At 38.2% G+C, this 20,296-nt stretch overlaps 1 protein-coding gene across 7 annotated transcripts in view; it reads right to left on the bottom strand.

The window, feature by feature from the left end:
- LOC101744578 (ATPase family AAA domain-containing protein 2) overlaps positions 1-20,296 on the bottom strand; it is a 36,526-nt gene that overhangs the window by 9,609 nt on the left and 6,621 nt on the right. For 6 of the 7 annotated variants that reach the window (XM_012695175.4, XM_062676402.1, XM_062676411.1 and 3 more), the window contains 16 exons: positions 18,885-18,961; positions 15,976-16,104; positions 15,345-15,425; positions 14,722-14,815; positions 10,702-10,795; positions 9,849-10,127; positions 8,989-9,125; positions 8,090-8,301; positions 6,333-6,439; positions 5,347-5,531; positions 4,123-4,291; positions 3,324-3,515; positions 2,123-2,279; positions 1,161-1,327; positions 761-909; positions 2-31 (listed from right to left, as the gene is read on the bottom strand). In XM_012695175.4, the coding sequence (XP_012550629.2) occupies positions 2-31; positions 761-909; positions 1,161-1,327; positions 2,123-2,279; positions 3,324-3,515; positions 4,123-4,291; positions 5,347-5,531; positions 6,333-6,439; positions 8,090-8,301; positions 8,989-9,125; positions 9,849-10,127; positions 10,702-10,795; positions 14,722-14,815; positions 15,345-15,425; positions 15,976-16,104; positions 18,885-18,961 (2,259 nt within the window). The remainder of the gene's footprint in view (position 1; positions 32-760; positions 910-1,160; positions 1,328-2,122; positions 2,280-3,323; positions 3,516-4,122; positions 4,292-5,346; positions 5,532-6,332; positions 6,440-8,089; positions 8,302-8,988; positions 9,126-9,848; positions 10,128-10,701; positions 10,796-14,721; positions 14,816-15,344; positions 15,426-15,975; positions 16,105-18,884; positions 18,962-20,296) is intronic. The other variant, XM_062676407.1, reaches the window with a different exon arrangement.

Genomic DNA, 20,296 nt, shown 5'->3' with positions numbered 1-20,296 from the left:
CCTAGACATCCCTCTAGCCCTTTGAAAGGCACTCCAGGTATAATGAAAAAGAAATACGCACAGGTTAAACAAAATTAAATAAAGTGTAATGAAAAGAAAAATATGTTAAATGTATGGTCATTGGGCTGGGGAGTGGGATACGAAAAACATGTTAATAGCTAGATCACAAGCATGTGACACACAGCCAGCCAAGAAACGATAGTTAAAATCATATAAAATCATAGTGAAGTGTGAAATGTGTCATAGAAACTGGGATTAGAAATGTTTTCGTGACATTGATTTTAATTATTATTATTATTATATATTTATTATTATTGGTGCAAAGTCAAATATGCAAACTTTTTTTTTTTTGACGAACTCACTGGCCCTGTTGGTGTTAAATGATTAGCGAAGTCCATAGAGATTAACAGCGTCTACCTTGCGATATGAGTTACAAGTCTCCGTTTTTACAGTACAACCGTGGTCCACCCTTCAAACCGCAACGCATTACTGCTTCATAGCAAATAGACTTTGACTATAGTCCCCATCCGTGTCCTTAGTACGAGCTTTTAAGGTTCTCGATAGCGTGAAAGTTAACTCAAATTTGAATGCAGTTGGAACAGCGCCCCTAGCGGCAGCCGTAGGCAAACGTTCCAACTCCATACAAATTTGTGTTAACTTTCACGCTATCGAGAACGTTAAAAAACTCGCACTAAGCACACCGTACGGATTCACATGACGCCCTACCACCAGTAAGTTAGGAGCAAAATTGTGAACTTACCTATCAGGGTTGTACTCCAAGGCGTTCGCGCATATCAAATCGATGTCATCGAGGAATTCCTTGGCGCAGTTATATTTGTGCAGGTCGACCTTGGTCATCATCGTCTCTAGGTCCATGGGTTGCTTAATGATGTGTAAATAGTCTGTTACCTGATCAAAACCATATTTCCGATGTACTATATATTTTGAAAGGATTACATACAGGTTATTTTCATATATAAAAATTGCAATCCGAACATATGAACTCAATATCCCACAATGATTTCACAAGCAGAACTGTTTTTGACGCTTTTCTACGATTGGAATCATATTAGCAGATTTATTATTGTATTCTAAAAAGTTAAATGTATCTGAAAAATCCGACCTGAATTTTTAATCATAGAGTTTAATGTCTAATGTACCTCTTCCAAATCAACGGGCTTAGTGAACTTGTAAAAGCGTCTGTTCGAAGCGAGCTTCCTGCATATGTCGCGCAGGAATATCCTCAGCTCCCGCAACTTGTAGTCCTCCTTGCGTTTTCGCCGCGACACCTCTTCTTCGCTTTCACGTGGAGGGGGAGGGGGAGGTGCTGTCAAAAAAACGAAAAAATTACAGATCAGGAAATATTTATCATTTTTTACATTTATTTGTTATTTATTACGGGTATATTCATATTTTATATTAGATATATAAAGGAAATTGGTAACATAATTAAGTTTGAAAATAATGCGCGTGCAACTTTTTTTGCGGTGTGTAGTATAGTGATTTTCTTCATTTTTCATCCTTAAATCAAATTTCTCCTGTAATAGGGAATGCTGTGTATAAGAAAAACGATCTAGCTCGCTTTGTCCTTTCCCTCTGTCTACAGTCGAGTGATTCGCGAGACGCTCTGTCTATTTTCTCACTCTCGCTCATCCTAAATTGTATCTTTTCTCTCTAGTCGTAACGAATCTGTCGCGAGTTAAATTTTATTTGAAGAAGTTTCACTTCAATAAACGAAATTCACATTACATTCAAAAAATTCTTATTGTTTTAATTTTAAAATTTTATAAAAAACGAAACCGCAAGCTATGTAGCCTTCTGTAAGTTATATATTTTCCTCTTGCAGGCTAAATCCTATGTCATTTTCAGTGTCGATTTTTCTATTGCTTATCTAAGCAAGGTATCAGGTATCTACCTGAACGAGCTCACGGCCCATCTGGCGTTAAGCAGTTACCAGAGCCGTAGCAGCAACAACGTAAATGCCCCGCCACCTATCTTGAGACATGAGTTCTACGTTTCAGTTTTATAGTCGCTTTTTAATTCAATTGAGTCAATCATTACAACGGCACTAAAGAGTGCTTCAATATAGCTATTGTCTGACAAATTGACGAAACAAACTTACCTCTAGGCAATGGAGGTGGCGGCTCATTGTTTTCGATCGGAGGTGGATCTAACAGCGCTTCGGCTAAGATCGGCTCGAAGAACGACAGCACTTCGGACGCGTTCGGCTCGCGCACGCGGTACACGCACTCCTTGTGCAGCGGGAACAGTTCTTGTATCTGTACAAACATACATACTGTTACGCCGGTAAGAGTAACGCCATCTATCGCCGAATAGTCGAACGAATATCGAAGGATCTTCTAGCATCTAGAACGCTCGAGAATTACAACGCCATCTATTGTCAAATAGTGGAAACATACAATGCTAGACTTTTGTGGAATATTCTCGACAATTCTAGGGATTTCGTCTCGACTATAAAAGCGTTGCAGAGATGGCACGCAAGCAGTTAGTAATCGGAACTACTCGAAACAAAACAGCGAACGGATCACCTGAAGCAAAGCTGAATAAACAAATTGAGAAGTTTAAAGTGTTCTAAGTGCTAATACAGTGTTAACTTGTACTTCGGTAGATTTTTTATTTATCCCGAACCCCAGCGCGTAACAATACATACGGGACCTCACGTGCATTACGCGGCGTCTGCATGTATTATGGATTGATATACAAAAATAAAACTTGTGTTCTAAAGATTAAGGTCGGAAATGATTTGGCAAAAATCGTTGAGATTCTATGTTGTACACTTGCATTGTTATATCTCTGAAACACGACCGTAATCATTGATCGCTCAAGCTTTACGTTCATTTATTCATCAGATGTTATTTCTTTTGCTTCGTTAGTGACATTTAAAAAATAAAACTGTATTTCAAAAGGACTATGTATACTTGTGGTCTCTCAGTAGTCTAAATTCGACTATAATTAATTGAAATTATAAGTTTGAACATTATTATGGTTTTATTGTCAAAGATTATTATACTTGTAATCACAGATTTTGCCAAGACTATAAACAAATAATATTAATCTATTTTCAATTTGACTACAGACTTTAAACAGCAACAAAACTGTGTGTGTGTGGTGTCTGCGTGTGTGTGCGTGCGTGTGCGTGTGTGCGTGCTTGTGCGTGTGTGCGTGCTTGTGCGTGTGCGTGTGCGTGTGTGTGTGTGTGTGTGTGTCTGTGTGTGTTAGCATATTGCACTCCTTCTCTATATTCTCCAAGTTCTACAAAGTTTTTGCTTCACGTACTACTAATATATAGATGACAGTAGTACCTCTTGTGGCAGCTCGTCGTGCTGTACCGACGAAGTGGCGAGCAGCAGAGTGTCGTCCCCGGCGGCCCGGGCGCGCCACAGTTGCAGCAGCAGCGCCCCGCCCGGCCCGGGTGCGAGGGACGCCCACACCGCCGCCACGTCGCGCACGTACAACACGCAGCCGCGGTCCGCGCGACGACACTCTGAGAATACCTGAGACATACGGGTATTCTATTATTGATCACGCTTTTAATCTTTTTTCAGATGTTTGCCCTCTCATGGTGAAGAGATACAGAAAAAGATGTTTTAGATTACTGGTGGCAGGACCTCTTGTGAGTCCGCACGGGTAGGTACCACCACCCCGCCTATTTCTGCCGTGAAGCAGGTATACGTTTCGGTTTGAAGGGTGGAGTAGCCGTTGTAACTATACTGAGACCTTAGAACTTATATCTCAGGGTGGGTGGCGCATTTACGTTGTAAATGTCTATGGGCTCCAGTAACCACTTAACACCAGGTGGGCTGTGAGCTCGTCAACCCATCTAAGCAATAAAAAAAAGGCATAGATCAATGGAATGGATGAATTCACAGCTCACTAGGTGCTATATGGTTTTACCGAGACCCATAAACACTCAAAACTCACTTTGAGACATGAGTTTTAAAATACATTTCAAGGTAACATTAAAAGCGAAAAACTGTAGCTTGACTTATAAGATTCTAAGTAAACCCAAATAAATAAGCATTTTTAAATACATAAATGAATTTTACTAAAGAAACTGTGGTACGAAACAAATATAATGTATAATCCAGTATTGCGACTTACCGATATCAAAGCCTGCTCTTGAGTGAAAGTGTGCGCTGAATGTAAAGTTGACATACTGAGTTCCTTCACGGTGCAGTGCTCCAACTGCGCCAACAGGGCTGGAGCTAAATGCGTCTCAGCACATTCGCCTGTTATCAACATGGCACTCGACGATAGTGAACCACTAATCCTGAAACAATTTATAGGATTTTAAATTAGCTCAATTAGTCATTAACCAATTAACAAGTTCGCGTGAGCAACCTCATTTCTGAATATTGCTATTGTGGTGCACATTTTTCCCATACAAAGTTTAGTGTTACGCCGGTAAGAGTAACGCCATCTATCGCCGAATAGTCGAACGACTATCGATGGACCCTGAAGCACTTAGTATTCTTGAGAAGCACAACGCCATCTATTGACAGATAACGAAAACTACGACTAGAGATGTGTGGAATATTCTTGATAATTCTAGGGACGAGGTATCGGCTATAAAAGCGTTGTTGTGATGGCACGCAGTCAGTCAGTAATCGGAACTACTCGAAGCGAAACAACGAACAAATCAACGAACAAAATTTTATCGTGATCCCCAGCCCGTAACATTAGCAACGTCTAAAAACGTCCCGCCGTAATACGTACATCTTATGATGATTTTTTTTAGGGAACGCGGCGGTGCAGGCTACGAAAATCGAATGTGTTGCGGCGCTAAGTAGATGCGCCATAGGAATTAGCCCATAAAATAGACGTCCAAAGACGTTCGGACAAAATAAATATAATAATCTAGAGGCAGTCATATGACGTTGCGCCATTTCATAATTTTATAAACACGACGTTGTAAGACGTTGCTCACGCGAACGTGTTAAATAATTCCAGTCTGAAAATTATACTAGGAACTGTTCTGGTTCTGTTTTATTTATTTTGTTCTATTTTATTTTGTTTTGACAAATTTATATAACGTGTGCGCTATCGAGAGCATTAAAAAACTCGCACTAAGCACATCGGTCTGTGTGCTTAGTGTGAGTTTCTGAACGTTCTCGATAGCGTAAAAGTTAACCCAATTTTGTATGCAGTTGGAACAGCGCCCCTAGCGGCAAACGTACGCAAACGATCCCATTCCATACAAATATGAGCTAAATTTTACGCTATCGAGAACGTTAAAAAACTCGCACTAAGCACACCGGTCTAAACAGCCGTTATACAACTGAAAGTCACCCACTCTATATCGAGGTGGGGGGGAGGGAGACGGACCTCTTCTCGGAGTCAGTGTGGTGCGGGAAGACGTTCCTGAGCACGTGCATAGCGGCGTCGAGCTGGGCGTGCAGCAGCGGCTCGCTGTGCGCGGGCAGGCGGCGCGCCGCCGGCGGACTGCTGCGGGCGCCGGCCGCCACCAGGCTGCGCATCGCCTCCAACATGTCTTGCTTGCTCACTTCCACCTGTCATCATCACAACAGCATTCACTACTACTGTATTATAAGAAAATCTCCTTAAATAATGTTTTCCCTACCTATGCTGATAGCCTTGAGAGGCTATTTCAGGTTCTCCTTGATGTGTAGGCGAGCTCACGGGGCTCAAACTGGGACTGTTGCTAACACTGGCCCTAGCAAGAGCAGTGCTTCGCAGAATCTACCACCGGATCGGAAACGCGACCCACTGAGAAGATCCGGCGAGAAAGTCAGTGGGCTGTCTGTGGGTTAATTTACTCGTCGAGCCCTTCGTCGCAAGCGACGGTTTCGACGAGGACGGTGACCGGTGCTTGAGGTACCTAAATGCACCGTTGATGGATCGGGAGAATCCGTAATGACAAATGATTGAAGACATGAATGGATGGAGGGAATCGTATCATAACGATTTGTTAATTTTGAGAAAACGGGCAACAAACTTTTGTTACTTGTACTTTTTCTTCGTACATAAATCCTTCATCACATACAATTTCTAAAAATAGCCTTTAAACCTGGAGTTTTAAGGTCTAATATGGTTTATAGGCACATTACACCTCCATTCAATATAAAAACACAAAAATCTTAAAAATTGTACTTAACCCCTTCATCCAATCATATCTTCAATTCATCTACAACTTAGAAAAGAGTCGAATCTCCAACAAAAAAAAAACACAGATACATTATTTAAAAAAAATATTGTAATTTACAAATCATCAAAATACCGGAAAACATAATGGAATCTTTGACACGTCATAAAATTACACCTACATACTACGTTTGTTATTATAAACTTACATTTTTAGCGTCAATAAGCAATGCATATTCACTCTCGTAGACTTGTGGGTAGACACGCCTCAGCGCCTTCAACACCGCTTCGGAGCACAGAGCCTTCAAATCGGAACCTGAAATCAGAGAGATCAATAAAATGGATTACATTAGGAAATCATCAAGATACTATTAAAACCAAATAGAGTGCACAGACGTCGGCTTCACAAGCCTCCTTATTATATTTACCATGAGACCACTAGTTTCGGTTTGAAGGTTTGGGATGGCCATTAGTGCTGACGCGATTGACATTCATAAATTAACTGACACGCCTATTCATTATTAAATGGTACTTAAGAGAGTTAGCATAAAGTTGAATGTTTATTATAATGCTAATTTATATTCTTTTTATTAATTATGGGTATTTATACGTACTAAACTGAGAGATAACGTTTTATTTATTTATTTAAAGACGTACTTTGTAATTAGATCGATTAAGATGGACGAAAGAAAAATGCTGTTGTATTGTGGTAATTTTACGTCTCTGCGCCTACGATGATCAATTTTGTCAATTTTTTTTATATTTGAATACACACAGACACAAACGTGTTAATTATAACGTTAAGTATGTATTATATATTATGTAAATTGTTTATTCATATTCATATGTAAAGCAAAATTATTATTACTTTACATTATGTATTTGTATGTATATTTATACATGTATATATGTAAGGAATTTGTGTATATATATAAATATGTATATTTAAATTGATTGGTACACCACGTGTAACTAATTTCCAAACGATTTTTTTCCACCTGATGGTTGTCTGGAAGAGCTCGCTCTTAGCAATAAGACCGCCAATTGTACTTTTTTGTATTCAATGTTCCGCATTGTTTCTTTTGTTGATGTACAATAATGAATACTCTCTCTCTCTCTCTGTCAAACGGGTACCGTTCGTCGAACAACCATAGTAAATATTCCGTTGTTTTTATTTATGTATTTTAAGCTATTGCATAGCTTCTATCGCGAGCCTTGAACGCGGCGACTGAATCAAGAAATTCCGTAACGAAAATAACCTGACACCCCCACTACGCCTACTATGTAGCTCGCGTTCAACACATTCACACGTTGCGCTTGTGTAGTGTTTGCGAATAAGCGCGCGGCGTGACGTCGCACTGCCGCATGCATATCATGAAAAGTCTGCCCATCTCTCCCTCGCGCGGTCTAGGTGAGTGAGTCTAGGTAGTGTGAAGGGGACAGTTAATGTATTTTGCTTTTGTTAATGTTCATAAATATAGCGTGGTCTTATTTTATTGTTGTTTTAATATTAAATTATTATTGTCGATTTATAATTGCATAAGTTGATAAAAAATGCTATGCAATAGCTTTACCGCGGCAGTCTCCGAGTGCCACACGTGTTTTTTTTTATTGCTTAGATGGGTGGACGATGTCACAGCCCACCTGGTGTTAAGTGGTTACTGGAGCCCATAGACATCTACAACGTAAATGCGCCACCCACCTTGAGACATAAGTTCTAAGGTCTCAGGTATAGTTACAACGGCTGCCCCACCTTTCAAACCGAAACGCATTACTGCTTCACGGCAGAAATAGGCAGAGCGGTGGTAGCTATCCGTGCGGACTCACAAGAGGTCATACCACCAGTAAAATTATAGAAGTACAATAATTCTATAGTTTACAAACTTATAATTTCAATTAATTACAGTCGAATTTCGACTACCGTGGAACCACTTATGTTAATTATTGGCAATAGTGGCGGACGCACCTCCATATCCGCTGGCCATATCTGCGACGTGGTGGAGGGTGCGCGCGGCGGGCGGCGGCTGCCAGTCCCGCGTGTAGATGTGCAGGATGTCACGGCGCGCGGCGGCGTGCGGCGGCGGGAAGTGCAGCTCGCGGTCGAAGCGGCCCGCACGCCGCAGCGCCGGGTCCACCGCGTCCAGACGGTTCGTCGCACCTATTATCACCACCTCCCCCCTGTACACGTAACACAAACTTAAATAAGGGATAGACAGAAGCATTTATTACTGGTGGTAGGACCTCTTGTGAGTCCGCACGGGTAAGTACCACTCACCGCCCTGCCTATTTCTGCCGTGAAGCAGTAATGCGTTTCGATTCGAAGGGTGGGGTATGAGCGACGGTAATCACTCACCATCAGATGGGCCATATCTACTTCTTCCTACAAGGGCAATAAAATAAAGTTGCTTATGTCATTCTAAGCACTTTAATTGCTACATTAAGTTAAACGACATATCTTCTATATATATAAAAATGAATTGCTGTTCGTTAGTCTCGCTAAAACTAGAGAACGATTGGACCGATTTGGCTAATTTTGGTCTTGAATTATTTGTGGAAGTCCAGAGAAGGTTTAAAAAGTAGATAAATATGAAAATGCTCGGAATTAAACAAAAATAACAATTTTGTTTTCCTTTGATGTGTCCCCCGTCGGACGGATTCCTTTTGTTTTATACAAATTTATTTTGTTTCATACAAGGATATTTTATACAAAAGTTTAGGTCTTTTGTTTATCGATTTAGGCACTACGAAGTCTGCCGGGTCAGCTAGTATATATATATATATATATATATATATATATATATAGAAGTTGTTCCCACCCAGTAACACAGAACTGCATCCCAAAAGCAACAAAGTTGATTTCCGTACCTGTCGCAGAGTCCGTCCATCTCAGCCAGCAGGGTGCCGACGACGCTGGTGTGCACTTGCTCCTGCCGCACGCTGCGGACCGGAGCTAAGGCGTCGATCTCGTCGAAGAATATAATAGACGGTTTCATTTTGTTGGCCTGCAAATAATACAAGTTCTCTTAAGTTTTTTTTCTTTTTCTTGAAACTATAAAAAAAGCAACACTAATTCCATACATAAATTTTCTAGTTCCTTCCTCGACAATAACACTGAACAATTATTTTATACTATTTAATATACAACTACCGTTTCATTTACATTTTCGTAAATCTATACTCTATAACTACTGAACCGTGCATCCGATTGACTTCAAACTTGGTATCCATGTAGAAAATACATGTACTTAATGGATATGCTAATATTTATGAGCGTTGGACTCCCTACACCAGTTGCGGGGGCGTTAATGATGAGAATATTTGTGGGGGTGAGGAATAATAATGTTAATTTCTAAATGCCCAGCGAAGCGGACGGGTACAGCTAGTCTATTTATATAATCAGTTACCGCGTGAATGACGGAGCATCGCTTACAACGCCATAATCGATTTGGCTTCATTTTTTTTTCGATCAATTAATTTCTGTTCGTACTTGAATGGATAAAAAAAATACATAATTAGGGACAGTCACTTTTGCTAGTTTTTTATTAAAATGAAACTAATTTCGTGTAAGCAAAATAAAACAGCCTTTACGGGTAATTTGTATTATAAAAACTATTATCGAATAACAAAATTGGATTCTTTTGTAATATTAGTAGTCTGCATCCCCTATTCAACATGAAGGTGTGTGTGACATTTTATTTTAAATAGGGAATATTTTTCCAACTGACCTGCTGGAAAAGCAACTTCAAATGTCTTTCACTCTCGCCGACCCATTTCTTCAAGCAATCGGCTCCTTTCCTCATGAAGAACGCCACCTTCCTTCCTCCCACTAAGCTGCATTCATTAGCAAGGGCCCTCGCCAGCAACGTCTTGCCAGTTCCGGGAGGGCCGTGGAACAGAACTCCTTTAGCTGGTCGAGTTTTGAACTTTTGAAACAAGTCCGGATACATGAGGGGGAACAAGACCATCTCTCGGAGACACTTTATATGCTCTTCTAGTCCGCCAACCTGAAAATATACGTTTTTTTAATTTATTGCTTAGATGGTTGGACGAGCTCACGGCCCACCTGGTATTAAGTGGTTACTAGAGCCCATAGACATCTACAATGTAAATGCGCCACCCACCTTGAGATATAAGTTCTAAGGTCTCAAGTATAGTTACAACGGCTGCCCCACCCTTCAAACCGAAACGCATTACTGCTTCACGTCAGAAATAGGTAGGGTGCTGGTACCTACCCGCGCGCATTCACCACCACCTACCACCTAACACCAGTAATTACGCAAATTATAATTTTGCGGGTTTGATTTTTATTACACGATGTTATTCTTTCACCGTGGAAATCAATCGTGAATATTTGCTGAGTACGTATTTCATTAGAAAAATTGGTACCCGCCTGAGATTCGAACACCGATGCATCGCTCAACACGTAGCACCGGACGACTTATCCTTTAGGCCACGACGACTTCGAATAATAATAATAATGTTAAATATTAAGAACAAGGTCATCTCTACAGCTGGTTACTAACCTATCTAAAGTATGTTTGGATTGTTTCCAATGAAAATGTATATGAATATGCTTACCGATGAAAACCTAACGCTACCGTCGACTTCTACCGGCTGTATATCTCTCAAAGCTCTATCTGTTTTCTTATCATCCATTGATTTAGATTTTTGCCTGCAACAGAGTATTACAATGAAACCTCAAGTTATATATTATTATATGTCAGAGAAGATCATTAGTTTGGTATAGTAAAACGAAACGCAGCACGATTCCCGAGAGATGGCAGCACGATTGCGGTATCGTCGGAACTCGGCTAACTTCGTTCTACGACAGAGCTAGCCGATGGAGGCGCGTAGACGCCAGCACACGGCTCAGTGAATTTGGCCCCCCTTTTTGATTTTCGTTTATTTTTTATTATTTGTTCGTCGTTTGTTCGTCTTTTATTTATTTATAATTAATTAAACAAATTATCACCCTTAAGTTGCCCCTCCTTATTTACTAGCTGACCCGACAAACGTTGTTTTGCCATGTATGTTATTTTTAGGAATCATTTTTTTAGTTCAATAAAAATAACTATCTACTATAAGTGTACGGGGATATACTTATAATCGAAAGCGTTATAAAGAATAAAAGTATGTTTTATTTAGGTTAATAAATAAATATTTCTTAAAGTAACGAATATATTTTAAATTACAATCTTTGATAGCTATCTAAGTATCAAAAATAATTATTCATATTTTTACTATCAATTATGGCAGTTGGCAGGAGCTTACAACACGTGTTTATTTACATAAGATCACTTAATTAACTGAGAGTTAAAACTGTCTTTGTCAGATTAATAAATTGTAAATAAATAATTATTGCACTGGAAATTAGTGATAATTTTACGATGACAGTAAAATTAACATGAGAGTTGCACAGAAAAAATAAAATAATAGGTATAACAGTCACTGCTACGATTGATACACAATAAAAACAGAAAAACATGGCTGAAAAATGTATAGTGAGTAAGACAGGAGACCGGCTTCGTCCTCATCCCTACTACGTGATGTTTGCTGGATGAGTGGTGACACCTGGCGGGGATAGCTGATCGATTGATAGTTGATCAGTAGGCGACCGGCGAGGGCGGGATATCAAATTGAACTTTAAAAAAATCATTATTAAAGGAACTTGAAATTATAAACTCTGAATAAGAATTTATTGTACTACAATCATAATATTTGATTGCCATCTTGCAACCTTATTGCGGATCTGTGCATAGAATAAAAAAAATAAAAATCGGGATGGAAAAATAGGGGTTGATCGTATAAGAGTGAAAATTGAGAGTAATATGATTTTTTTTAATTTTAAGTCATGACAAAATAAAATGAAAATTGTTGCCAAAAAAATTAAAAGTTTATAATTAACAAATAAAAAATAAGGGTTGATCATAGAGGGATGAAAATTTGAGAGTAACATCAGATTTTTTATTTTAATTCATGATAAAATAAAATAAAAATTAAAATCTTGCCAAAAAAATTAGTTTATAATTAACAAATAAAAAATAGGGGTTGATCGTAGAGGGGTGAAAAATTCAGTGTTATATGAATTTTTTTATTCTAAGTCATGACAAAATAGAAATAAAATTCTTGCAAAAAAAATTTAGTTTTTAATTAGCAAATAAAAAATAAGGGTTGATCGTAGAGGGGTCAAAATTTAAGGTTGTATGTATTTTTGTATGCTGTATCATAAAAAATTAAAACATTTTTTTTTGTCTAAATAATAAAAAAATGAAGGGATGGACCACCCTTAACATTTAGGGGGATGAAAAATAGATGAAGTTCGATTCTCAACCCTGACCGATATGCACGCTAAGATTCACGAAAATCGGTCGAGCCGTTTCGGAGGAGTTCAATCACGCACACCGTGACACGAGAATTTTATATATTAGATAATTAATTAAACATATGATCACCCTTAAGTTGCCCCCCCCTTACTAGATATCTTTATTTTTATCGTTTAGATTAATTCATTTTGATCAATTATCGTTTGTTCGACGACTATTGGTGATTGCTCGATCATAAAATCTATTAAATAAAAAAAAAAAACGAAGCCTTGTAATATATATATATATATATCAATCAAGATACTTCTCGGTAATAATAATTAAGTTAATATAGACGTAAGTAAATATTTTTTTTAATTAACTCCTGTTTATGGAGTATATATATACTAAGTTTATTCTTCCATATTAAATGAATTTCTACTAAATGTCCCTGCAATATATTTCTTGAACTTATAAAATTAAATAATTATCATTTCAACAAAAACAGATTTTGTGTGCATTACATGTACATTTTTACGTAATGAATTTAGGAATTATTAATTTTATTATAAAATACAAGTATCATAACTATCTCCTATTGCATGGTAATGAATAGTATCATTTTAACACGAAAGTTGTACTCCTAAAATATTCTTAAAATAATTAGAAATCACTGAAATTTCTATGAGCTTGTTAATATTCAATATCATTAAAAATAACTGAATTTTTAAAACGGCGCTAATCGTACTTTAACGACTACGTCTACGACTAACTTTAACGTCTTTACTGACATTTTTTTGTTGAAGTATTGTTGAAGTTTATTGAAGTTTTCAATATTTTTTTGATCTACATAAGAAATAATTAGACAGTATAAACGCACTTGTTAACAAAACGCTAGTAAATACGGCCATTGCCAGCTGACTGACAAAACCGGCGCCGCGGCGCATGCGCAATGTAGGCGTGAGGTGATGGTTTGCTTATTAGATATAAAGTAATTAATAATTGGAAATTTAATTGTTTTTATGATCGAACAATCACCAATAGTCGTCGAACAAACGATAATTGATCAAAATGAATTAATCTGAGCGATAAAAATAAAGATATCTAGTAAGGGGCCCACTTAACGGTGATCATTTGTTTAATTAATTATAAATAAATAAAAGACGAACAAACAATTTTTACATTCGAACATTAACGAACAAACGACGAACAAATAATTAAAAAAAAACCGAAAATCAAAAAAGGGGGCAAAATTCACTGAGCCCCAGCACACATCAACCCGCCTTCTTGAAGAGCGGTGCCTCCGTCCTAAGAACTGTCATTCGTTTTCGTTTGCTAACGTCAAGTGAAGATTCCTAAATTGTTCTAAGATAACAAACGTGTTTTGTGTGCTCAATATTTCTCTTAACTCGATCACCCTATTCGCCCCTGTGATGTCTGACGATGGTGTTAATAGAACGGTTTCTCCGACATACATTTTTTAAAGACGGGTGAACAAGATAACCACCCAACTGGTGTTAATTGGTTCGCGGTTCGTCCATAAAAACCACAAGATGAACTAAGCCACCCACCTTGAAACGTGACCAATGACGACTCTGACCCAGAATTAGTACCAAGCAATAAACGTTTGTGTATGCATCGTCACCAATGGTAACCATCGTAAGAGTTGCTGTTATAATTGCTAATCATCCGAAAATGCGCCCTGTCGCTAAAAAATAATTTTCGACCGGGATTGTGGACACAATTCTTCCAAACGCTCTAAAGCTTAGTCAGCGAACATCCGGCTTTGTTTATGGTTATTAACTTTGAGGTTCAGGGTCAATTGGATCTTGTACCTATTGTGTAGGCCCAAGTACCGACGCAAAATGCGGCAAGTCTGACAAAGACCCAGTTCTTGTGCACGACGAGGAACTAACTCGACGATGTTCTCGATCGCTGCTGCTTTCCTTGGGCGTACGAGTCGGTTGATTGTTGTCCAAGCCGCTCGTCTCAAATTTGGTCACCGAACGTTGCAAAGTCGCCTCTGAAGGTGCTAACGAACTAACGACCACTAATTTCGATAGCAATTATATTTCATTTGGACGTGTTGCTGGGTCGTGTAACCTGCCGTAGTGATTTGGCATCACTGACAGAACAATGAAGAACACTGTTGTTTAATAGATTAAGCAGAGGCCAAAAAAACAAAATGGCCGCCACGGACTGTCAACATCGACCCGCCGTGATTAAAAAACGATTTACAAATCATTTTCACATTCATTCACTGAGCACTGCACGCGACACGGATGGTGAGACTCACCTGCCCTTCGTTTTGTTTTTCATAGAAACATTGAGGTCTTCTTCTGTATCGGAGCTGGAGGTGCTGGTGGTGCTGCTGCTTGAAGGCGATTGTGCTGTAATTCAATAATCAATATTAATTCATACCACAAACATGTTGAATAAAAAAATTTTTTTTTTACAATATTCCATTCACACTTTGTATAATTTTTACAATGTGCTGTTTGTTGTTAATCTTTATATATATATTTCTTGTGTGCGTGTGTTTGTCACTGAACTCCTTCTAAACGGCTGGACCGATTTGTGTGTTTTTTTGCAGGACGTCTGTCGGGTCCGCTAGTCACTTAAAAAGATTTGGCCTTTAAATAGATTTTAGGAGACAAATTGAAATTTTGAAATGGCGGATATCCGACTTTTTGCTTCTGCTGTCGAGATTCATAAGTTAAAACAAGTAATATAATTCATAAGGTGGTGCATAGGAGACAGTAATTTCGATTACATGCCGTAAATTATTAAATTTTTAATGTCTATTAGCTCAATTGCCTCATAACACTGAGTGGACCGTGGACTTGTGAGCTAAAATGCTTTATGCAAATTTTTCTATGCTATGTTTTCTTGGACTAGATTAATAATGAAAATACTAACATCTGATCGTTTTCCTGCGTAATATCTTTGGTTTTCTCTCTCTCAAACTGTACGGTTTCTTTCTTATTGTGAATGTCTTTGCTGTAAACAAAATAAAACTTCATATTGTTATGAAAAAGTATTAAGAGAGTTACCTGTAATTAATTGCTTATTATTGTTATTATTCACGTCTATGTGTGGCAGTAACCACTAACCGTCCAGTGGGCTGTGAGTTAATGTCTCCGAAGGCAATATTAGTGTTATATTAGTGCTTTGACCTCTTCAGGGACATTGATACATATGTATACCTTTGGCTTTTTTATTATTTATATATTTAACTCTATGCCTAAATAACTCTAAGCCATGTTGAAAATATTTTTTTTATATAAATATTCATTAATTTTGTTATTTTATTTGTTATTGAGTTGTTTTCTCTATAAAATAGACAAATACTCAATAATCAATCAATAATCGAAACGAAATTCATATTATTTATACTTCAAAAAATTCATCCCTGAAGAGGTTAAACTCATTATTAATTTGACGGACCATGTTTTAAATGAAAATTTTTAGATCACGTTTTTGGCAAGTCACAACAGATAGTGACAGTTTTCAACTGATAAGCAAAAAAAGTAGCACGTTAGCATCGAACCTCTGGCCCGTGTTTCTGCGGGCGCGATCTCGACGAAAGCAGAGCGCGGCTTCCGGGTGCGCTTGGAGCGGCGCGGCTGGCGGCCCAGCGTCAGCTCGCTGCCGGACTCCGTCGACGACGTCTCCGACGCTGAAGTCGTGGACAAAACCTTTCAACTTTAAGCTCTTAAACCACACTAAGCAAATGTATTTAAAATTATAAAAAAAATTAAATCTATACATATAAAAATGAATTGCTGTTCGTTAGTCTCGCTACAACTCGAAAACGGCTGGACCGATTTGGTTAATTTAGGTCATAAATTATTTTGAAAATTTTGTACACTTTGCCTTGAGACTACAGCATAGAGATGAGTCGGATTTATTAGAACAGACCCGAGTATTAGGTATTTTACGAGATTAGGCTGCACCTAATCCCATTTTGTCAATGTGTATAATGCACCTGTTTCACCTAATCTTCGTATTCTTAAAATTGTATGTTCAGCATACGCTCCCACCTGCGCTACCTCACTCACTTTCATTGCAACGTATCTCACAATCCCTAAATGCCTAATCTTAATCATTCAAATAATGATCCACCGATCATGTTAATCAAATCCTAATAACGAACTCAGAACTTAAGATTAGGAATAGGCAGATTGATATTGCTTGCTAAATAAAGTATTGGTTGTGAATGAGATTAGGAACATTATGTGGATTAGGTATTACTTAAGATTAGAAACAGGTGGACCTAGTATTCACTTTCATTGCAACGTATCTCACAATCCCTAAATGCCTAATCTTAATCATTCAAATAATGATCCAACGATCATGTTAATCAAATCCTAATAACGAACTCAGAACTTAAGATTAGGAATAGGCAGATTGATATTGCTTGCTAAATAAAGTATTGGTTGTGAATGAGATTAGGAACATTATGTGGATTAGGTATTACTTAAGATTAGAAACAGGTGGACCTAGTATTTGATTTACCTAGTACGACCCATCTCTACTACAGCACCCCGTGAAACAATGTTTTCGTATGATATCTTTTTATAGCAATCAAGAGTAGCATCTTTCCACTACAATTACGAGCATTCACAACGCGCTAATTATAATGTTTTTTTAATTGTCTTTAGAGGCAGACGAGGACACAGTCCGTCCGATGATAGGTAATCACGGTCGCAGCAATACCAGAGGCACAGCCGCTACTGCTAAATGTACGTACACTAAATCTTAAAAAAGTATTAATAGAGCAATAATTCCTGCTAGGTGTTCACACAATGTTCTCAATGTTATGTTCTCTTTTTAGTTTAGTACTAACTATTAACAACGTTTCTATTTTGACAGCGACGATCATTATGTTTGAGGGATTACTGGTGGCTCGGATACCTCTCCAGTTTCATCAGGGCAGGTGGGCGAGCAAAGGCTCAGCCAGGAGGGGTGGGATTTGCTAACAGCTGCCCGAGCGCCTCCGAAGGAGACCTAACAACTCAAGGGCTTCGCGAATGAATCTACTACCGATTGAAATCGCGACGCGCTGAGAAGATCCGGCGAGAAACTCAGCGGGCTGATATTTAGGTTAGGTTGCACGTCGAACTCTTTGTCGGGTTTGACGAGTACGGTTACCAGACCTAAAGGCGTCTAATACAAGGGTGGTTATTGGATCTGAAGGATCCGTAAGGACGTGTCTAAGACATCGACGGTGGACTGGCTCCTGCGTGATCAGGATTCGGGGAGTAGTCAGCGGCGGCAACGATAAAGCAATTATCATGACGCATTTCCTTATCGATGTACCATTCCGACGCTGACTTCATGTGTTTCTGGATTTATTCGATGTCCACGAGGTCGTTTAGGTCAACGTTCCTCACGAACCACGGAGCTCCGACGGCTAGCCTGAAAAAGCGGGATGGTAGGGATTGGCGGGTATCTATGTGTGCGCGGGCCGCGTGAGCGAACACCACACTCGCGTAAGTCATGACGGGCCTTATGCAAGTTTTGTAAAGTGTCCCCTTGTTCCGAAGGGACATTTTACTCCGCTTACATATCATGGGGTACAGAGACGACCAATGAGGTAGCTTCGTGAAGGTGGACGATTTACAAGCGTTGATTGGTGTAAGTCGATAAAAACTAAAGCATCGGAGATTTACAATCTAACAACTCATCAAGACCTAATGAAATATCGCCATACCCGTACACTTATTTAAAGGAAACATAAAAACGTAAGTTTTGTGCTACGAAAGTGAGCGGGTGAATTTAAAAAAAAAACATAAAAACAAACCTTCCTTAAAAATTCCAGAATTATAATAAAAAGCACAATAATCGTATCCATTTGCGTACCTGATACAACAATATTATTACACTCTTACAAAAATCGTATTATCACCCGATCGATATACCTATGACACGATTTCGTACAAATTATAAATGATAAAATTCAATGAGAAAAAAAACCGAGAGGTTGTCACTAATACCTCTACCTACTATCTACTACCCCATTTCCTCACAAATAATTGAACCAAATTGAAAATGTCATTACCGTCCAGATAAACTTTTAATTGAAAATCTTACAGTGAATTTCCAGAAGAGTATGAAACGCAGGCCTATAGCTAAATTGAGACCTCCCAAACGTGGTTTGATGCAGGCGTGCTGACACAAGAAGATTCCTCGCTTCGCGTCCTCCATATTGTCAAATGAAATTGGTTTCATATTAAATCTGTCCGATCTTATTTTATCGGTATATAAACAACAAAACTGCATCAAATAAATACTAGCCTAGTTCGTAGTAGAACCACCGTAACAATACATTAAAAAGCTTGCGGTTATGAGGCTATTACGCCGACGATGAAACTCATTATGACACTATTATTACTCGTTTATATGTAGTTATGCAGGTATTCGTTTTCTTCAAACAGTCTGTCTGTGTGTATTTACCAGTCTCGTTCTGGCTGTCGTCTTTCTTCGGTTTACCTCTCGGTTTCCTTCTGGTAGATCTCGAGGGTGGTTGGTTGCTGAAATACAAATATTCAGGATTTTTGTTGGTAATAAAGTACCTACGCACTAAGCGGTTACCCGCAATGTGGCCATCCGTCTGTTGGATGCGGATGAGATACCGTAGTGATTTGCGGTTGGATCGATCCATTTCCAAGATGGACGTCGAAGAAGCCGCAGCTATTTACTACATTATCTATTTTGTATCTCAATTATAAACTTTTCTGTATCGAAATCAATAGTTAATTATCGATAAAATGCGCGAGGCGTCGGGTAACACGTAAACTATCAATGGCCGTATTGCGGCTAACCGCATAGTCCGTACGTAGCCTTAACATCAGCAGTAAGAGAAGCATTAATAAAAAAATGCCTTTTCATGGTGATCGTTTTTTTGGGATATAATTTTTTTGGTACACTTTAGGTGAATGAGCTACTGTTAGTGTTCAGTGGTGACGGAATCCCATAGATACAACAGGAATGCTGTCATCCATAATTGGCACATGAAGTCGAATTCTCAACCCTATTGCATCAAAGCCTTACTAAAACAGTTTTCAATTTCAATTTTAAAATAATTTCAACTTTCAGACAAAATTATAGACTCTCGCTACATATCTCCCGTTACGTAGCTAGCGTATATGGCCATTTATCATCAAAATAAAAAAAAATCGAAATCGGCAACCTACTTACCAAATAAAAATTTGGAAATTCAGTGTTTTCCAATACTATAAAGTAATATCAACAAATTAAACGACTGATTCTGTTTTGTATTATAGTATTAGAAACGGTAATATAAATAAACTAGCCGTAATCGCCCGCTTCGCTGGCGGTATGTAATTTAAAATTAACATTATTATTTATTCTCTTTAGTGTTAGGGAGTCCAACTCTCATATAAATATTAGCCTATCCATTAATTACATGTATTTTATACATGGATACCAAGTTTAAAGTCAATCGGATGCATGGTTCAGTAGTTATAACGCAACATCCGTAAAAACCACTGTAGATTTATATATTAGTATAGATTAGTATAGATATATGTAACGTCTCATAAGGATTAAACCCTTTTAAATACTTTTATAAGGAATTTCTACTTAAGCAGCAAAGTGCGGAGGCAGGGATTCTGTAAATTATGCCACATAATTTTAAATTTGGGTATTATTAGATTTAGTTTATAGATTAAGATTACAGGCAGCGGCAGAATAACAGCGATAGTTTCAGCTATCACAAAGCTGAGTCGCGGCCTTTTTATCCCCACTGTGTTAGTATAATATATTGTTATATTGTTTAGAATTAGAATTGTTATGTCATATTAATTGAAAACTTATTTGTATTTGTATTGTGGAGTAAATAAATG

Source organism: Bombyx mori, chromosome 3, assembly GCF_030269925.1.
Source record: "Bombyx mori chromosome 3, ASM3026992v2".
NCBI classification, from domain to species: Eukaryota; Metazoa; Arthropoda; class Insecta; order Lepidoptera; family Bombycidae; genus Bombyx; species Bombyx mori.
This window is presented reverse-complemented; position numbering and strand designations above follow the sequence as displayed.